General features: G+C 31.6%; 1 protein-coding gene across 1 annotated transcript in view; it reads right to left on the minus strand.

Moving 5' to 3' along the window:
• Nucleotides 1-1,660: 1,660 nt before the first annotated feature.
• Nucleotides 1,661-22,139, minus strand: part of LOC145329385 (kinesin-like protein KIF19) — a 58,430-nt gene continuing 37,951 nt past the window's right edge. The window contains exons 27-34 of the mRNA XM_080173475.1: nucleotides 19,499-19,572; nucleotides 18,987-19,019; nucleotides 17,156-17,200; nucleotides 12,073-12,138; nucleotides 5,053-5,112; nucleotides 4,280-4,359; nucleotides 3,269-3,338; nucleotides 1,661-2,302 (exon numbers count right to left, since the gene is read on the minus strand). Of these exons, the coding sequence (XP_080029601.1) occupies nucleotides 2,209-2,302; nucleotides 3,269-3,338; nucleotides 4,280-4,359; nucleotides 5,053-5,112; nucleotides 12,073-12,138; nucleotides 17,156-17,200; nucleotides 18,987-19,019; nucleotides 19,499-19,572 (522 nt within the window). The 3' untranslated portion in view covers nucleotides 1,661-2,208. The remainder of the gene's footprint in view (nucleotides 2,303-3,268; nucleotides 3,339-4,279; nucleotides 4,360-5,052; nucleotides 5,113-12,072; nucleotides 12,139-17,155; nucleotides 17,201-18,986; nucleotides 19,020-19,498; nucleotides 19,573-22,139) is intronic.

Genomic DNA, 22,139 nt, shown 5'->3' on the forward strand with positions numbered 1-22,139 from the left:
TTTCTTAATAGGGTATTAATAAACATTGTCTTATCCCTTAAGACCCCTGAATGTATTTGTTTAATTGGAGTAAAGAGAGTTGAACAAATAAACCAAAATTGTAAATGCTAAAAAAGGATGCTAGTAAAAGTGGCGGCACATATTATGGCGTCAAAAAAATTAACTAATAAGAGGCAACTATACACTGTAATTGATCAATGGTAAAATTTTTAGTGGCCTCTCATTGGTTATTTTTTTTGACGTCATAATCTGTGCCGCCACTTTTACTAGCTTCCTAAAAAAGTATAATAAGATCCAGGGTTTCGACAGGGGGGGATACATATTACACACCTCCCTAGGTGTCAACCCTCTTCTACACATTCTCAAGAATCCCAAAAGCGTCTTTTGACTAGTAAATTGAAGCTTAAAGCGCACAATTTTTTTACATCCCATCTTAAATTGAAGGGACTTGTTTAACTATAAGATTGCAGGTTTGTTAATATAATAATAGTTATTTCGTATCACAAACAGCTTTCTGCGGATATAAAATGTACAATTATAAGATTACAAGCATAAAACAGTTTTTTTAGCCCCGAGATGCCTTATGAAATATGAATGTACATTTTTATATTCGTAGAAAACTCGAATTAATAGATGCTGTATATAATTTTTTCGTATGGAGGAGAACCGGTTCTAATCCACCGGATATTAATCAGTTTCGAATGAATACGAGAAATAAAATTCCATTTGAAGAAGATTATTTTATAATTTATTTATAAAAAATTCAGCATTATTACAATAAAGTGCTAGTTAGGACAATAAGATTTTTAGTAGTTTCAATTATCATTTGCTATGATTTCATAAATTTGCAAAATAGTTTGCAAAAATATATTAATTAAACATATAAACGATATTTTAAATAATTTAGTTCGTTAGAATGAGCTTTAAAAACACAAAATATAAATATAATGGCATTAGTTTTGGCAAATCAATTTACAATAATAAAATGATTACAAATTAATTATTTACTAAGTATATTTGCGATTACTTTTATTTATTACTTCCAATTTTTAACATGTACAAAACGGCCTGCTCAATTGCTTCAAGATCCATGTCAGATCTATATAGGAAATAAATGTCTATAAACGAGCTCAAGTTTTCCAAGGAATATATGATTAAAACTCATAGTGCTCCAATAATCCATAATAAACTCTCATTGCCCAGAACGATAAGACCCATTATTTTACTTTATTAAAAATAAATTCATTTTTTTCATTTCATGTTGCTATTTACCTTATATTGATGTATTTAATTTCTAATCATAAAAAAGAAAATTTAAATTTATAATATGATAAATTTAAGAAAACTATGTTTTAAAAGAATTCGATTGTGGCGACATTTTGTGTGTTCAAATATTAAACTAAAATTGTAATCATCATCATTAACCCTTTGGTGATGGTAATGTAAAGAAAAAAATATAATTTAAAAAAATCTTTTAAAAATCATTTAAATTATTAAATATTTACTTTCTTTTAGATAGTAATGCCGGGTGAGGAAAATAGATTTATTGAGAAATAGATATGCATATAGAAAACTAGCCAATAGGGAGATAATTATATCGAGCCAACTCTAGTTATATATAAAACAAGCTATAAATAAAAATTGATAACTGCAATTCGTATAAATAAAATTGGCGTTCGCAAATTACAAATTAATATTGGATAAATGATAGACTTATCGCCTATTGTTCTACCCCTAACCCTAAAGGGTCAATGTACCCCCAATGATAATGAACTATTACCCAACAAAATTTTGTAAGCAAATGAATGTCAGAACATATTTATGAATTTAAGTAGTTTAATAGTTATTTCTCGCATCGTATTATAAACAGCTTTCCGCGGATATAGAATGTACAATTATGAGATTAAAACAATTTTTTTAAGCCCCGAGGTGCCGAAGGCACTTGCTAAAAAACCTGGTTTTAATCTTATGATTGTACATTTTTATATTCGTAGAAAGCTGGATATAATACGATGCTAGACATAGTTTTTTCGTATGGATGAGAACCGGTTCCTATCCACCGGATTCAAATGAATACGAGAAATAAAATTCTCATTTCATTGTCCCCTTTCCTTTCTGCATTTAAATGCCAACCCAACCACCAACCCGACTAAGGTTCGCTTAAGATCTAATGTTAAATTTTATTACGCAACATTCTAAATCAATACATTAATAGCGTTCCATTCTGAGACCAATATTTTCAAATGGATCTGTGTATCTTTCATCGGCTTTGTAGGGCAGCTTGCGAGATCCCTTCTGACGTCTGAAATTAATTAGTAGAATTAACAAGAATGTAAATAACAATAAACAAGGATGATAACACCCATAAAAGCGAAGCTCTGAAACGGTATGACATACGAACATTAAGTCTTGCAGAGTGTCAGAACTGTATAAACAAAATTTGAATATATAAGTTTTGACAAAATTATGCGTAAATTTGCAAAACTTCTTAGATACAGAATTCTGTTTAAGGACATACTGATATTTTTAGGATTTGATTATAGAGATGCTTCGCTCAAAATATTGTACCTTATTGTAATAGGAATCAGTAATCCAAAAATCAGATCAATTGGATGATTTTATCACAAAAAACTGTTGTTAAAAAAGTAAAAAAATCATCATATTTAAAATGGACGTACGGACATTCTGGTAACGATTATAGAGTTGCTACGCCTTCTAAATCGTTCCTAACTACTACAGGAATCACCATGCAAAGTTTGAAATCGATAGGACAATTCTAACATGCCTAAACTAACGAAAAAAGCTATCCGTTACGGACTGACGGACGGACAGACAACCCTGAAACAACCCTTTGATTTTTAAGTTAAACATTAATAATCTAACTATTTATGAGTTGAGTCTGTTTATAGGCCAATGCATTTTCCTACTAACTGACTAAAAGAAAAGCCTTCATGTAATACTTGTATAGAATTTTTGATGACACTCTTACACATGTTGAACATTTACATCCACCTTATTTTTGAAAAAAATTGAAAATAAGGAAGTGAGTGGGTTAGTTTTTCGTTTGGTTTGTTTTTAATTTAGGCCAGGTTAGGTTAGAATTGGTACTGGGCAGCGACGCATAGTTAGGGAACCGCAGGTATAGGCCCCCCACCGCAATGGTTAAAATTTATTAACAAAAAGTAGGAAGAGGGGGGGGGGGGGGGGATGAGATATCGGTGCTCCACAGGCACTTTGAGCGAAATAATATATTTGCTGATAAAAGTACCTGTAAGGTGAGACATAGTTTTCAGCGGTCACTTTCCTACTTCTGGATCCACTCGCTCCTGTGGTAGATTCTAAACATGGAATATAGAAAGGGAGGGAGGTAACATTGGACTTTAGATTACATTGATAACCAAAGTTTTATAACCAATTTATATGGCTTACAAATTTTGGGGAAATTTTGTTGTATTTTAATTGGTTGGTTACATACTAGAAATGTCTTAACTTTTCAACTATTATTTTTCAGGTTTAATTTGATTTATAATCTTGGGAGGTGTTCAGTAGGGCGGGTTCATATCGGAATTAGACAAAGAGGGGATATGCAACAGATAGAATTAACCTTTAAAACATTTCTGACCGAAAAAGAATTTTAAAAAATTGAGTTTTAGAACACGACCACTAAAAAATATATTTGATTACTTATTAATATGCAAAGACCACATTTAAAATTTTTTTGAATCAGAACTATGGCTTCATGGTGCTCCCTGGAAAGGCCTTGAGGAGCTGAATCAGGAACTTTTGTCCGTTTCAAAATATCTTGTTCCTAGCCTTAGAAATCATGAAAAAACCACATTTTTTAAAGGTTTATTGAGAATTGTCCAATTTGTAGAGGTTTTTTAGATTTTCTTAGGCTAGGAACGAGATTTTTTGAAACGGTCAAAAGTTCCAGATTCTACTCCTCAATGCCTCACCTGGGAGCACCATGAAGCCATAGTTCTGATTCAATAAATTTTTGACTCCTATTTCGAATAGCTATACAATTGAATGTCTGGTCGTCAGCGGTTTTAAGACTTAGGATAAATTTTAAATCATCCAGAGGTGTATTATACTCATACAAATCATTTGCAGATCTCCGCTTTGGCCAAAATCGACCCACCCTAGTGTTCAGTTCATCTTTATCGTCCATTGCCTTATCCTTTTAGATCCCTGAATATTCATACATAGAAATACATGGATTGGACGATGAAAGATAATTTAATCATCCCCTAACTACTATATCTATCTATCCATGTACCTGCTATGGAGCTCCTCCTATTACTTGCAACACTATCATAGCTTGTGAATTTATCAGCTGATCTCGAATGTTTACGGGGCCTAAAATAATTCAAATTAGTTTTTGTGTAATTTTTTTTCTTTATTAGTTTCTTTATAAGTAACCAGAGAAGGAGGAGACGTATATTGGACTGTAAATGACACTGTTGCCCAAAGGTTTATAACATTGTTATCTGATTCGTTGAATTTAAAAATATGGGTACTTTTATTGAGCTTTGATTGGTTGATTCCAAACAAACATCATTAATCTTAATCTACAGAAGGGTTATTTAGATAATCATCTATTGGGATTTATTTATGTATCTTGATAATAATATCTTCCTAAATTTTTACATAAGTGCATTGACATACGTTTGGTGAATAATGTCAATTACACTTGCGTGTTTATTTAGTGTCAGACATGGCCACCTAATCTAATGACTCGACTTACACCATTTTAACTTCTTAAAGATGCTGTGAGTATTGGTGCAAAAAATGGGGACATGATTCCAGTGACGTCATATTTTTCTTTCCCGAAAAAGGGAAGGGGGGAAGAAAATCTCTTCAAAAGAGATGGGAAAAACCCCCTTTTCTCCCATCTCTTTTTTTCTTCCCCCCTTCCCTTTTTCGGGAAAGAAAAATACGACGTCACTGGAATCATGTCCCCATTTTTTGCACCAATACTCACAGCATCCTTCTTGAATAATTTTTAACAATTTTTCCTTGTTTTCAAATTTAATGAATAAAATCTTATACCTGGAAACCTTAGAATGTTTCTTTTTATCTCCAGAAGTAAAACTGTTATGTCTGTATAACCTAAAATAAGAGATATTTTAAGTCCTTTGTAATCTCGAGAAACAAGGATTGCAACAACCATAAGAACGAAACATAAAATTCGGAGGGGGACAAAGTGTCTCAAAATCACCTATGTGACGTCATAAAAATGAGTGAGATAAGAGGAAGAGTAGGATAGAAAACCTCTAAAAAAGATGGTTAATTACTCATTTTTATGGCTGACTTTTCAGACACCTTGTCCCCCTCCTAAAATTCTGAACAGACTGACAGAGTAAGTCATATATTTTATTAGTAGCGAAGCTACTCTACAGTTAACTTTGTTTAACTGTCCGACCGTAGCGCTACAGGGGAGAAATGTGATTTTTTATGGCTTCTATGAAAGATTACCTGTAAAAATAAAACATGTCTTGTATATGTTGATTAACCGACAAACCGACGGACAAATAAATATATAGAAATGGTACTCATGTACAGACTGGCCAAATGACAGCCAAAACAAACAAAGAGTTTAAATATTTTTGCTAAATTTAATTTCTTAAAAGTTAAAAGTAATCTAGACAAAATTTCATGAATGCTTTGTAGAAGGAAAAACTTTAAAAGAATTTCATCTTTTTTCTAAAAAGTTAATATGTTGCATTTTACTGAGTTCTTAAAAATTCAATTAATACAAATTTCTATTTATTTTGTAGTTACATAAAAGTAACATTTATTAGCGAAGCTACTCTAAATAAAGCCGGATAATATTGCTACATTAAACTAGAATTGATTGATTGATTGGTGGAAGATAGTTTGATCCCATAATAATATAGGCGGAGTTACTATAGACTAACCTTGATTGATTGATTGGTGGTGGATTGTTTTACTTACTACTTGCGCTTCTTACATAGGCGAAGTTACAATAGACTAACCTTGATTGATTGATTGGTGGGAGATAGTTTGACCCACTATAACCACTCATAATATAGGTGGAGTTACAATAGACTAACCTTGATTGATTGATTGGTGGTAGATAGTTTGACCCACTTTTACCACTAATAATATAGGCGGAGTTACAATAGATTAAATTTGATTGATTGATTGGTGGCAGATAGTTTGACCAACTACTACCACTAATAATATAGGCGGAGTTACAATAGACTAACCTTGATTTATTGATTGGTGGCATCTATTTAGTTTAACCCACTACTAATAATATAGACAGAGTTACATTAGACTAACCTTGATTGATTGATTGGTGGTAGATAGTTTGACCCACTATAACCACTAATAATAGAGGCGGAGTTACAATATGCTAACCTTGATTGATTGATTGGTGGCAGATAGTTTGATCCACTATTACCACTAATAATATAGACGGAGTTACAATAGACTAACCTTGATTGATTGATTGGTGCTAGATAGTGTGACCCACTATCACTTATAATATAGGCAGAGTTCCAATAGACTAACCTTGATTAATTGATCGGTGGCATCTATTTAGTTTAACCCACTACTAATAATATAGACAGAGTGACAATAGACAAACCTTGATTGATTGATTGGTGCTAGATAGTTTGACCCACTACTACTACCACTAATGATATAGGCGGAGTTACAATAGACTAACATTGATTGATTGATTGGTGGCATCTATTTAGTTTAACCCACTACTAATAATATAGACAGAGTTACAATAGACAAATCTTGATTGATTGATTGGTGCTAGATATTTTGATCCAATATAACCACCAATAATACAGACGGAGTTACAATAGACTAACCTTGATTGATTAATTAGTGGTGGATTGTTTTACTTACTACTTGCGCTTCTTACATAGGCGGAGTTAAAGTAGACTAACCTTGATTGATTGATCACAGGTCTCCTTAGCAAAACCTTAGATTAAAAAAAATCTCCAAAGAAACGGACAACAGGGCCTTCAAATAGGGTACAGTGGTGGTCAGAATCCGTTAGAGATTAAATCTTAGCTGCTCCTTCTTGCCAGATATTGCAATTTGAAGTTTTGTGGTAAAAATGCCTAAAATTACCAGAATTCCAAGGATATATGATTAAAAAAATACCTTAATTCATCAAATAAAAAGGGTGAGTTTAACATTTAAGGAGTTTATATATCCCTTCATATGTAAACTAAACACTATATCCACATTTAGAACAATTTTTACTACTATAAGTGATGTTTTTAACTTCAAGTGTAATAAATAAGGTACTATAAGAGGTTTGCACAATTTACAACATAATCCTAAAGGCTGTTACCCTGGAACCAGTAGAAAAAACATTAGTTCAAGTTTACATATGGCCCAAGTTACTTTTAGTAATTCTGCCCCCCTCCCCCCAATATTCTCACAACCTACAAACATTAGGGTGGAGGGGGGGGGGGGGAGCATAGTAATACTATTATGTGTTTCTAAAAAACTAATGGAAGTATAGTAGGAAAAATTTTTCTATAAGGTTTTTAGGCAAAATTTTGTAGAAATTATGTTGGCCTTCTTCTCTCCCCCTTGTCCTGACATAATTGGGGGGGGGGGGTGGCAGAAGATCATTCCAATGTGTTTTAAGAAACTATTAGAGATATATAGGCTTTTGGATTTGTATTGTTTTGGGACTCAAAGCACTTTTACATATATTGCTGACCTATTCCCCTCCCCTCATAAATCAAAAACACAGTGGGATCTTTTGAAAAAAATCGGGACATCCAAAAAATTTAAAATCGACTTTTATATATCCTAGGAATTAATAATGGCTGTAAGTAGACAGCTAGAAAAGAAATTTTTAAAAAATATTCATTTTTGGCGGATTTATGCCATTTTTAAAAAAGGTAGTGAAAAATTTCTTTTCAGTTTTGATGATTTTCCAGATTTTTTTACACAATTTTTTCAAAGCAACATAAAATACATTTATGTTCATCTTATGAAAATAATTTTTGATTGAGGTACTTTTCAGATACCTGTACCAATGTCTAATTAAAGAAAAATTTTAAAAAAATATTTTTTTGGTGGTGTAAATTGACATTTTGTGAGAAAATTTCACCAAAAATATTAAGATTTTTAACCCCAAAAAATCAGTTTTCTCCATTTTACACAAAAACGGACAGGAGGCCCCGGGTTTTGCAATAATAATATCAATATACAACATGTATTGTGTATTAAACAGTTTTCACAACCTGGGGCCTCTTGTCCGTTTTTGAGTAATTGAGCATTTTACATTGCATGGTTTGAACAATTTTGTTCTTGTTAATTTCAAATTTTCCCTCGTTAGAGGGGGAAGGAGTCATTTTAGAGCCCAAAGTCATCTCTGCAATGTTTTCAAACTTTTTGAGGCGGAACTTTCTTTACTTCTGCATTATTTGCCTCCGGCCAACCGTTACGCCGTTATTTGCCGCCGTTGGCGAGATTTTTAACGATTTTTGCCATTCTTGCGGTTTTAATGTACATTAAAGGGTTAAAGAAGTCGTCTAATAAAGATGACTTATAAATACTTTTATTTTAGCAATTAAATTTGCTAAATTTCATGTGTTCTAAAAAAATTTGTATTTCTAACTGGTTTTGGTCCAGCAGAAATTCAAATTTGCGAATTAATTATAATATTGCAAAAACATTATATACGCATCAGAGAGAGAGAGAGAAATATACATTTGAGAGAGAATATAATATTAGTAATTATGTTTATATTCTTATACAAACTTTAAATGAAGATAGCTAGACTTAGAATAAAGGTATTAACACAAAATCAAAAGTGTTTTGAAAATTATGTTATTGTTGTTTATATCTGTAAAAAAAAACATTTGAAAACATGCCTTATAAGTGTCCTATTTTACTTATACTGGACCTACCTAAAAATGCCGGGACTCGAACTGGGTGCACCTGACGCTATATTCATGTTCACAAACATTGTTTGCATTGAAGAAATATTTACATAGACGTTGATTTTGTTAAAATATTCCTATCCTAACTAAAGTTATGAAGTTTTATAGATTTTTTAAAAATAGGGTAGCTTCGCTCCTCCAAAACAGCAAGACGTACATACCAAATGCACATTAGAAGTTAACAGGAGCAAAATTTATGTTATTTTTGAGTTAAAGCAAAAGAAATTACATCATTTCGTCAAATACAAGCTTTTTTATTGATGTTTACTTTTGTCTACCCTTAATGTCCCGTTTTTTGGCAAAAGATCCCACTGTGAAAAACATAACATTTTGTAAAGAGAGAAAGAGGGGGGGGGGCATTGCAGTTGAAAAGGTACTACTATGGTGTGCTACTAAGAAACCACTAGAACTATAGCAGCAAAGCAAACCTTTGAGATATGCTTTGGTAGGTCAAAAGTAATTTTTATAAATTTTGCTGAAACCTCCCTCCAAGCCCCCTTTCCCTTCCTATTTCTTTACAATCTCCCCCCCCCCCCTCCCTCCAATTAAGTAATAGAAGGGAGTATAGCAATACCCTTGTGATTTACTTTGAGATTACTCAAGATATAGAGGGCTTTTAGATTTAAACTTTAGTAGGTCCATAATTACTTCATACTTGCACAAATATTGCTGACCTTTCCCCAACCTCAACCAACCCCATCCAGAAAAATTATATTGCTTGCTGCTCAATTTCCTCCACCCCCATAAAAAAGTATTAAAATATTGCTTGCCCTCCCCCTCCCTCTCAAGCTACCCTCCATACAACCTCACCACCTGTGTTTTACTCAGGAACCACTATAGCAATAAGGAGCAAACTTTGGAATAAAGCTTTTAGATTTCCAAATTGCTTACCCTTAAAGGACGCCTGCAAGAAATAACACGATTTAACTGCTGAAAGACTGCCACAAAAAGACCCAATACCCCAAATTATAAGCCTTCAGCTTCAATAACAAAAAAGTTCTAGGCATTTTAAAATAGCATTTTATGTACAATGGACTTTTTGAAAGATTTCCAATGCTCATAAAAGAAGAAACAATATTAAATTACGTTGCCTAGACATAAAATTATAACCTTATCTTTGTCAGAAAATTCGATTTAAATTGCATTTTTAAACGAAAATCATAGCGGAAACAAAGGGGTAAACTAATACAAGCTTAGCTGTGATTGGTTGTTAAGCTGATTCAGCCTTCTGATTGGCTACAGTACATTCGGTACAACGCAAGTAAAACTTAATTTTTTTTAATGATTTTGACTATAAAAATGGGTATTTTTATTGTAAAAATATAATTAGTTACTGGAAACCTAAATTTATGACAAAAATAAACTTTTATAATTTTGTTTCTAGGCCACGTAGTTTAATTTTAAAGTTTTCAACATGAGCATTGCAATTCTTTCAAAATTTCCATTGTACATAAAATGTCATTTTAAAATGCCTAGAACTTTTTTGTTATAGAAGCTGAAGCCTTCAAATTTGGGGTATTTGGTCTACTTGTGGCAGTCTTTCAGCAGTAAAAGCGTGGTATTTCTTGCAGGCTTCCTTTAATATGAATTACCTATTCAATGTTTGGGGATGGAGCAATGGGTTGACAATATTTCTTTTATTAGTCTAATAGGATAGAGGAGATTATACAGCAAAATAATTGTACTAAATTGTTGTAGTTGGAATACTAGATATTTATAAAAGTAAATATGGGCCTACATGAGATAAAATATTAATCCTGAATATCTCCACAGGTTTCTGAATAATATGAAATATTATTTACCTATGCCACTTGCCACTATTTCCAACAGATGGAGGGGGGGGGGGGAGGAATTCAGCAATATTTGTAAAAGTAACTAATATCCTAAAAAAGCTTAAATCCAAAGTTTGCTTAATATAATTCAGTTATTTCAAAGTAACACAAGAGTATTTTCCACATCCACTGCCCCCCTCCTAATAATTTGTGGTCTAAGAAGGGGGGAGGGTTTGGTTGCAGCAATATTTGTAAGAGATTTTGATGCCTACTAAAGTTAAAGTACTAAAGCTAAATAACTCTTCTGGATCTTAACCCCCTTCCAATTAGATTTCATTAAGAGGGGGGGGGGGGGGTAGTCAACAATATTTCCAGAAGCTTTGGGCCTAAGAATCTTACATATAATTTTTTCTCACAATACTTCAAATTGTTTTGAGTAAAACATAATACTATTTCTTGTATTCATTCAAATTCAGTGGATAGGAACCGATTCTCATCCATACAAAAAAAACTATGTCTAGTATTATATCCAGCTTTCTATGAATATAAAAATGTACAATCATAAGATTAAAACCAGTTTTTTTAGCCCGTGCCTTCGGCACCTAGTGGCTAAAAAAATGGTTTCAATCTTATAATTGTACATTCTATATCTGCCAAAAGCTGTTTACAATATGATGCGAGAAATAACTATACTTTGCCCAACCCCTTCCCTATAAAATTTATGGGTAGCAAGGGGGGGTTGAAGGGGGGGGGGATGAGAGTATTTTAAAAATTAATTTTAGCTATATGTAAACTTGAACTGAGGTATTCTCTACTGCTTACAGGGTAACAGCCTCTAGCTTAAAGTTGTAAACTTGACAATGTACCTTTTTCATTAAATAATTTCTTTAAAGTATTAAAATTTTCTAAATGGGGAGGGACTGTGTAGCTTACATATGCAGAGACATATAAAATCCTCAAATGTTAAACTCACCCTTTTTATTTGATGAATTAAGGTGTTTTTTTTATGCATATATCCTTGGAATTCTTGTAATTTTAAGCATTTTTACCACTAAACTTCAAATTGCAATATCTAGCAAGAAGGAGCAGCTAAGATTTAATATCCAACGGATTCTGACCACCACAGTACCCTGTTTGAAGGCCCTGTTGTCCGTTTCTTTGGAGATTTTTTTTAATCTAAGGTTTTGTTAAGGAGACCTGTGTGATTGGTGGCAGATAGTTTGACGCACTACTTCCGCTTCTTACATAGGCGGAGTTAAAGTAGACTAACCATAAATGATTGATTTTTGGTGGACAATTTTTCTTACTACTTCCACTGATAATAATAGACGGAGTTACAATAGACTAACCTTGATTGATTGATTGGTGGTAGATAGTTTGACCCACTACTTCCACTTCTTACATAGGCGGAGTCACTTAAAAGGAAACTAGCATTATTTTTCTAAATTGAATAAATATCTAGAAAATGACCAATAGAGCAATCATACTTCTATGTAATTCTACATATCTCACTATTACCAAGATTTTTCCAGCCATTAAAATAAAAGGAAAAAGTTTTCAATCTCTCTGTTGCCTTCAACCACTTTTATATTTCTATGCACGCAATATTACAAAAATATTTTAATATTCAATTAATGATGACAATGAAAATCTGTAATTTAAACTTTCTAACTACTAAAAGTGTGTCATTTACAGTATACGGCAGTTACGCAATTTTGCAACAAATCTATTTGCAATTTTGTAAATTAATGATCTGCTAATTAAGTTCTGATACACTACCAGAATACATTCATCCATTCATGCACGAATTAAAAACATTACATTCTAGATCTAATGAAAATTATTCAGCATCCATATGTACAATTATATAAAAAAAACATACCTTTTTTTAAAATTAGACATTTAAGTCAACTTTTTAGTAGCAAAGGTACTCTATAATCCACATTGTCCATCCGTCCGTCTATGACACTATGGGTGATATGTCATTTTCTCGGTTGCTCTTCAAGATAGAGAGCTGATTTTTTTATAAGCAGATTTCCTATGGCAATAAGAACGAAGTATTTACTATACTTGATCCGTTGGTTTCACATAATTACAAACATTCAAAATTTATAAAAATGAATTTCTAGTTTATGATTAATTACATTGCCCGCTTGTTCCAACAATGATTTTTTAGCTACTTATGTATATTGTCATTTTCATCGCATCATAGCTGCCCTGCAAATATCTGTGCATGTGGTTCGTTTAATGCAATATAGGACAAAATTACATATATTTTACTGGTTGTTTAAAAAAAAATTAATTAAATATATAGACATGCATTGTATTTTACTATAAACTTCCAAACTACCGCCATTACTAGTAAAAGTTTAAACGCTGAAGGAATTTAAATTTTCATCCAATACAAAACGATTAAGTAGTCATTACACCTATCCATACCATAAACAAGGATGACAATATAGTAGCAAACAGAGTAGCATGATCGACCGACTAACTGACCAAGAAAGTTGAATACTGGATATTAATCTTAGGAAATGGGCATATGTATAACAAAAATTATCAGTCTATCTTTAATAGTAACGGAGATAATTACGGCCAGACGGACAGATAAAATTAATAATATAGTAGCTTAGCTAAAAAAATGTAAATACTCAAACATCAATATTATAATAAAGATAAACATAAATTCAAATTATACTATATTTTTAAAAATTCATTCAGTATAATTTAACAAACCTGAAATCTTATGCTAGGTGACAAATAAAATAACTTACATTGAAAATATATTAAATATGTTATTAACAAAATCATAGAAAATCATTTTTTAATTAAGGGTATGCACTGGCAGCCGCATTTTAACCGCATTTTTGCAAGTTAAAAGCGGTTGCCAACCCCATTTTTTAATATTCTAAAAAGTACACGAAGATATAATAAATTCAACCAAAAAAATCTTACACAGAAAATATATTTTACATTTTTCTAGCAGAAAGCAGAAATTTCTAGTTTTTAAAAGTAAATTATACATTTGAAAAGTATGTACATTTTCTTATTAGTTTTTAGAAAGATTACTTTTTTTTCGAAATATTTCTATGATTAAAAAATACTTTTCCTTCTAGTAGCATTTCATTTTTTTCCTGAATCTAATATACATATTATTACTTATACTAAAGTAACAGGATGTTTGTCTGTTTGTTTGTCTGTGTGTCTGTACCGAAGGATCTCGCTAACCACTAACCCGATCGGTTCACCTTAACAGGGTAGATTCTCATGGGTTCTGGGAATGTTTATAACTATTTTGGGGGAGGGTACAACCACCCTCCCAAGAGAAATGACAAAAAATTCGAAAATTTTAAAAATTTATGGGAGACTTCAACGTAACATAATGAGGTATCGTAACATATTAAAGTAACGCAGAAACTTTAACAAAAAAAAAACATCCAAAGTGCCACTAGAGTGCTTAAGTGCTTTTTGCATATTGCTTTACTCTAATATCCAAAATAATCTTCAGATTGAAATGAAAATACTTTTATTGTATTAGGTTTATTTTTAAACTGACTATGTATCTTTCATAAAATAACTTAAAAAAAAAACTCTCAATTCTTCGATTTTTATTGACACAACACAACTTCCCAAAAGGTTTATATAGAGAATTGGCATTAAAAGGTTTATTCAAGTTTTAAAATAAAAAAAAACTATCAAAAGGGCTACTCTATCAGTAAAAGGAAAAAGTTAAAATTGAATCCCTCCTTAAGCTTTTTCCATTACACAAACAACTTCTCCAAAATTACAACTTTATATACCTCAGGGATCTTAAGGGATAAGACAATAGATAATAAATTTTTAATGCAAACTATTGGTTAAGAAGTTTGGACACAGTCAACCAATAAAAATTAAATAGAAATTTTGATTGGTTGGTTCGAAACTAGTAGTGTTTAATTTTTCAACCAATTATTTTTATCAACTTAAGTGATATTGATAATTTTGTTTCTCGTATTCATTCGAATCCGGTGAATAGGAACCGGTTCTCATCCATACGAAAAAACTATGTCTAGCATCGTATTATATCCAGCTTTCTACGAATATAAAAATGTACAATCATAAGATTAAAACCAGTTTTTTAAGCCCGTGCCTTCTGGTTTTAATCTTATAATTGTACATTCTATATCCGCGGAAAGCCGTTTATAATACGATGAAAGAAATAACTATTATCCACATTTGGGATGTGTATAACATAATCATGTATTGTCTTATCCCTTAAGATCTTTGCGAAAAACCAGAAAATTCAAAATATATATATTTTTTTTAATTTAAGGAGATCCAATCGGTGGGAAATGAACAGATGCTTCTCTTTCAATTCCTCTTCGCGATGATGATGATCTAAAATCAAGATTTACAATAGGGTTGTCTGTCTTGCAAAACATGTTCTAAAAACTTTAGATTATTTAGATTGTCTTTGCACGAATATGTATCAAATAGTAATTTTACTCATTGATTTTTAAAACTTTTCTATCTTTTGTTATCTATTATTATTGCTTTAATTTCAGATTTATTTTTTTGGATCAACACCCCCTTCAGCTGGACGATTTAGAACTATGGCGCGAAGTTTGGGTTTCGGATTAATAACCCCTTAGCGACTAAGCGAAGTTACTTTCAAAGCTTGTGGAGAAAATTGGATGAGGAGTTTGGGAGGGGAATAAAAAGTATATTTTGCAAATTTCATATTGCCCCTTTGTCTGACTAATATGCAATAGATGTTTTATTTAGTGTTTTTAAAAAATCGATAATCATTCTTTGTTAGCATTTTATATTTTAGTTTTCTTATGAAACAGAGAAAATCGTCACGTTTGATTTCGTTTGTTAACTATATTATCTCCACCACCAATTTTTTATCACTTTTTCTTTTTAAAATTAAAATCAAAATTGAAGGATCGACTTACCCCTTCCCTTAAGAGCCCCTAGAGGCCTTTATTGGCGAAGCCGCTATTTTTTATTTGAATAAAAGGCTAAATCTAAAAACTTAAAAAAAATATTGTCTCAAAAAAAATATTTGTAAAATTGTAAATCTTGATTCCTTAGGTTTGGTTCTGAGTCAGTGCGAGCAAAGCTCTTCCTTCTTCTTCTATGTCTGCGTCCAGATGTAGTTCCAACATCGTCAGAATACGTGGTCCTACATGGTGCATTAAAAGAACAGGTTTATACACAAAAAAAGCAGGGAGGGAGATGACATTGGACTTTAAATTACACAGGTACCTAATGTTTTAAAACCCCGTCATTTCATTGAATATTGATTCGTTTGTTGAAAACGATCCATTCTTTTGAACTAATAATTTTAATTTACATAAGGGGTAATTTTATTTATTATCATTGTGGATGTGCTTAAATTTCTCGTCCATTGTCATACCTGGACAAAAACAGACAAGGACGCTATTTCATTTTTCATAACAATTTTCTACGGCTAATTAGCCGCTAACAGGCGGCTAATTTCACACTGAGATTAAAAATATTGGTTGAGTTGTAGATTTTTTTTTTCAGGGGGGGGGGGTGTGTGATAAGTTTTTAGCGCTGATAAGTCGATTTCATGGCGGCTTGTTAGCGGCTGCAGAGCCCTGATACATGCAACTAGTGCCTTTTAATTTTAAATTTGCAATTTTTTAACCTGATACAACGATTTGGAACTGCATGCAAATTTTATGCGTATAATGTAATAGAAGGAAGTCTTAATCCCTCCTAAAAAAATGGGGTGAAAACGTTTTACAATCCCTTTTAGACTGACGAACCTCCAAAAACTTTTTTTTGTAAATAAAATCACGATGCAGAGTTGAGGAATAAAAACATATAATTAGACACTACATACAGACAAATGATGATAAAAAAGGTTGCTACGTATGTACAATTGTGTCTCTTACTCACTAGACATAAACAAAATGCAATAATCTGACATAGAGAATAATTATTAAAAAAAACACTCGTAAACTTTTTATTTCACAATTGAAATTCTGGGAAAAAATCGTCTTTTACTAAAAATATCCGATATCAGCAAAACGTTTGACGAAAAAATAATTATTAAAATTAAAAAAAAGACAATTTATAAATAGTTTATGAATAGCATTGAATTTTAAATACAACAAAAAAATCTACGAGTGTCTCTTTATAACTTATTTTTTTATAAAATAAGAAAATATTGTACTTTCACTCAAAGCACATTGTTGAGCGCTGATAACCTTAATCACACATTTATTTTGAATTAAATTAAAAATAAGAAGGAAGGGGTTAGTTTTTTCGTTAGGTTAGGGTCCCCTTCCAGAAATTTGACATAGGAAAAACTACCTTCCTCGTTTTTTTTTTACATCTTTTTAAAAAGGGAATCAGTGCTCAACAGGTACCTTATGTGAAAGCACCGAAAAAACGCAAATATATACGTGATAACCCTACCTTGCAGAATCGTCTCGCTCTGTATCGATGCTTGGTAGTCGGGACCTTAAAATAATATTTGGAAAATGAAAGAACACAATTAAAGTAGCGGGGTTCGTCGTATTTTTATTTCACAGTAGCTTTTCATTTTTAGGTTAGAGTAGGTAGATTTTAATGATTGCCACGCAGTGTAACGAAATTGGCGTCGCAGTTTTAGATCCCAACGCAGTTGCTAGAAATAGGATATAAGTTACTGTGAAATACGATCAAATCCGCTACTTTCTTTCGATAATTCTGTAATTCTTTTTCGCACAAATACTATAATTTTAACTTTAAGTAAGTAAATTCAGTGACAAGAGATGGTTCATTTAAAGATAACTTTTCTACCTCATCTTTAAACAAAATACAGAAACAATGTAATATTTATAAGAAAGTTTTGATTGGCCGACCTTTGTTATTTACAATTAAAAACATAAATAGAAACACTTCCTGTTTAAATTGTAAAAGTGTAGAAATATGATTGATTTGCCTTTACTTTTATTGTGTCTATTTAACATAAATACATTCAAAGAAATGCACCATGCAGAGAAAAACAACAAAACAATATTAGTTATTTATTGTATATATTATAGATAGCTTTCCGTTGATATTCCGTAATACTCTAGCTTATACCTAGCACAACTGTATGCAAGTTATAAAAAAGTAATTTCTGCCCTCGTTGGGAAAAACTTCGTTTTCTTTACATGATCCGAATGATTAATAGCAACTTAAAAACCCTCTTGTGTACGCCTCTAACTTAAAGGCTCTCAAACTAAGTTAATTGGAAAAGCAATTATTTATTTTACTGAATGTCAAGTGAATTTTCATTTTTTTAAGGATATAATTAAGGATGGAAAGTTTCTCATTGTTTAACTGGTAATAGTTGTTTATCGCATCGTGTTATAGACATCTTTTCGTGTATAGTAAAGTTTATTCTAGTTTTATTATTATTATTCATGGAACAATATGATTTTTCAGTGTGGCTGAGAATCGGTTCTAATCCAGCGGACAATAATCGGTTTCAAAGCCATACTGAAAAGTGCATTACTAGTTTTTATTCCTAAGACAAAATGCTTTAAATAAAGATTTTAAAAAAAATATTTTTTTTATAGAATTAATAATCATTGTACACACGTATTTCAAAATTATTCTTAATGAAGGAAATATTTTTAATCTGCCCGACTATGTTTTTTCCTATTTATAGACAAATTTATGGGAATCCCAAATTTTATTACAATTTATCATTAAAAACAAACATAAATTAATATATTTCTAATTTAAAACGAAATAAACCATTTTAGACCATATGACATTAAATTATATAGGTCCCCGTAAAACGTTTTCTCATTCGTTGGCTTAAAAAATACTTTTGAAACTTTGTACATCTTGATTTGGTTAATTGTAAAAACTTATATAGCATTATTCAAACTTTGCACCAGTAATTTTAACCTACAGAATTAAGTAGTAATTTTGTTTGGCATACAATCAGAAAGAAATCCTCTTACTTTTACATAATGATTTCTGCTAAAACGACAATAACATGCATAATTTGATAACAAACATTTCTGCATGAAAACTGTATATAAATAAGTAGATTTTATGCAGCTTATACCAAGAATAAAATAAATACCCAAACAAATAACAGAACCTATATTTTATTTTCAGCTGTCGTTGGGGGGCAACACACAGTAAAATTGACGACCTTTACATTTGGCCCCCAAATATTATTTTAAATTCAATTACCTTATTTCTGGATTTAATGAAACCTAAACACTTTAATAAGTTTTTTTTTAAACTTGAAAGAAAGACTTACCCATCTGACCCTACACTCATTCTTGATTCAGCTCTGTAAAATTGTACCGTGTTTTTTTATCTTTCATGTAATTTTAAAACTTCCAAATCAAAGGAGCTTTGCATATTTTTTCGAGAAACAAAACTATATTTCCCAGCTTTAAGGTTTTTCCTTATTCAATAGTTTTTATTTATTTTTATGACAAATTTCTTTGTTTGTCTGAATAGTATTATACAATTAGACACCAATTAAGAGAATAATATTTAATTTATAATAATATTAAAAGATAGGGTTGGGTTATCGGATTGCAAATTAAATTACCCAAAAATTCACCCATAGGACGGTTCATAACAGTTGGGTACATTTAATGAATTTTGATTGGTTGGTTTCAAGCTATTGTCTAAACCTTTCAACCAATAAATTGAATCTACAGAAGCGGTTATTTTAATTTAAAATACTCTGATATATTTGACAAGTGGGTTTATGATAATTCTTTAAAAATTGAAATTATGTTGACAAATTAAACACGGTGCCTGAAATCATCTTCTGTATCGTAGACTGTGGAACTTCTCCGTTGTCGGCTGCGCTCAAACAATCTATCCTCCTCCTTGTTAGAAATATCAATTATAAAAAAAGTTTTTTTTTTTTATAAACAAAGACTATTGGGTTTATATAAAGATAAACTTTTCGAATGTGATCTAAATGAACATAGGCGTAAACTTAGAATGTCAGTTGAGAACTAAACCTTCCCTCAATTGTTTTTAAACTAATAAAACTATTTATTACTTTAGAGCACGATAGGTTAGGGTACTGGGTACTGGTAGCCGACATAAAGGTCAGGCATTGGAAAAACAAAAACAATGTCCTCCTGATAAAAAACAAGGGGGGTGGGGGGTTGGGGCAGTGCTTAACAGGAATTTTTTAGGAATTCATTAATATTTTTAGTTTCACATTCGGAGAAGATGAAGACAAAATATATTTCAAATCGAATTTTTTAATTATAATTTGTAAAATTATGTAAACGATTTGCTTAAGGATAATTTAAATTACAACATGGAAAATTTATTAAATTTTTCTTTCTCTTTTATCTACTCATAAAATATCATTATACTTAAATTTTAAAAGGTAAAGAACGACAACATCCGCAGAAGCGAAGCTCAACAAATCAGACGACCAGAAAACTTATTTAACTTAGCTAGAGTGACTACACTTTTAATATAGAATTAAAAGAATGTTTTTGATGTTTTATAGCTTAAACTAGTGGCTTCGTCCCTAGCCTCTAGGGGCTTCGCCCCATGAGGTAATGGAAAGTCAACCCTCCAGAATAATTTTATAGTTATATTTTCAAAAAAGTTATTCTTTGCCAAATTACTCTTTGGTAAAATAAAACCTAGGTTGTGCGCCGTATGCACAAAAATTTCAATTCGTAAAAATTAAACCCAGGTTGTTCACCGTACACACAAAAATTGAAAACTCTCCTCTGTAAATTTTATTTAATACCTCTAATTGCGACAACTTTTAAAGATGTCAATTTTAAAAAGTTTTAAAAAGCCGAAAATTTTTTAGGGTGAAATTCTTTTTTTTTTTTTGGGGGGGGGGGGTTCATGGGGGCTTCGCCCCATGGTGAAGTGGGGTTCCCCCAACCCAATTACTGGTTTTTGTTTACAAGATAAATAAAAATTTAAAAATTTGGAAGTGATTTTTTAATTTTTTGGGGGGTTGGGGTGTCCCACCCTCCTAGAAATTAGCCTAAAACCACCGGAGGATCAGTAGGTATATTCCCAGAAGAGTAGAGCCCAATTTGTACAGCATGCTAGCAGTTACTGAGATTTTACAAAAAATGTAAAAAAAAATTTTTGGGGAGGTGGTTTTTTTCAGTTTTTTGGGGAGATGGGGGTGTCCCACCCTCCAGGAAAATAGCTTAAAACCATCACATGACCAGTAGGTATAATCCCTGAAGAGTAGAGCCCAATCGGTTCAGCGGTTACTGAGATCTTAAGCTTCAGACAGACAGACAGATGGACAGACGGACAGACATCAAGCTACTTTGTATAATAGATACAGGATTTTTTTATCGGCAAAATCAAATAGACATGAATATATTGATGCAAGTGTGTCTAATTATACTATTAATCAAATAAAAAAATTAATCATACTTATATTAAACTGATGTTAAATTAACGACCAGAGTTATACGTTATGAAAGAGTGTACGACCAAGTGCATGTAGAACAGCTTTGCTTTAAATATTATATTTATATTGTAAAGTGTATACTGTTAAAATAAATAAATTTATTCTATTCTTTTATCTTTGGACAAAAAAGTTCTTTGATGTGTTTCTGAGTAGCAAAACTTCTCTAAAAATGCCTATTTCAAATTTAGTAACATTTGGTCGATATTGACAATAGGTTATGAGAACTATGTGAAACAGTGTATAGTGTCCAATAAAAAATGACGTTATACAATACAAATGATCATTGTAATTGACCAATGGTAAATTGTATACTGGCCTATCATTGGTCATTTGTACTGTATGAAGTCACTATACGCTGTTTCCAAATATGTGCCACTCTGTAGAAATGGTCATCGCTGACACTTCATTTAGATGCCGTTATATTCTCAAATTCGTGTGATGTTTACATTGTAAACTACTAATGGATGTAGAATATACGTGGATATTATGACATAGGAATAATTGTCGTCAAATTAGGTTTTTGTATCCCCCCCCCCCCCTTGAAGTTTCACTTTATTAGAGTAAATGAAAATCTAGTGTAAGGTACAAGTAAAATACATTCTTATATTGCACTGAGAGAAGGTACAATTGAAAACTTTGAGTGGTTTGTAAATACCTTAGTGTCTGTCGGATTGGACACCCTAACCTAACCTATTTTAGACCATCTTATATGTAGATTTTTAAATGCCTAATCCCTGCGGGGGGCTTATTTGTTCATTCATATCTTAACCTAACCTAATCTGTATAGAAATACTTAATACAATTAATATTTTAACACTCCTGCGTTTGTCCTCTGATGTTTGGGACTCCTGCGTTTGTCCTGGAACCCATTAACATACAGTTAGAACTTCAAGAAATAAGTAATGTAATGAAAAAGTTGGTTGCCTAAGATATATTGCTCCGCCCCCATAGTTATTCTGGGTTGTTAGACCTGACATTAAA

The sequence above is a fragment of the Acartia tonsa genome, chromosome 10 (genome assembly GCF_053477335.1).
Source record: "Acartia tonsa isolate MP-2025a chromosome 10, ASM5347733v1, whole genome shotgun sequence".
NCBI lineage: Eukaryota > Metazoa > Arthropoda > Copepoda > Calanoida > Acartiidae > Acartia > Acartia tonsa.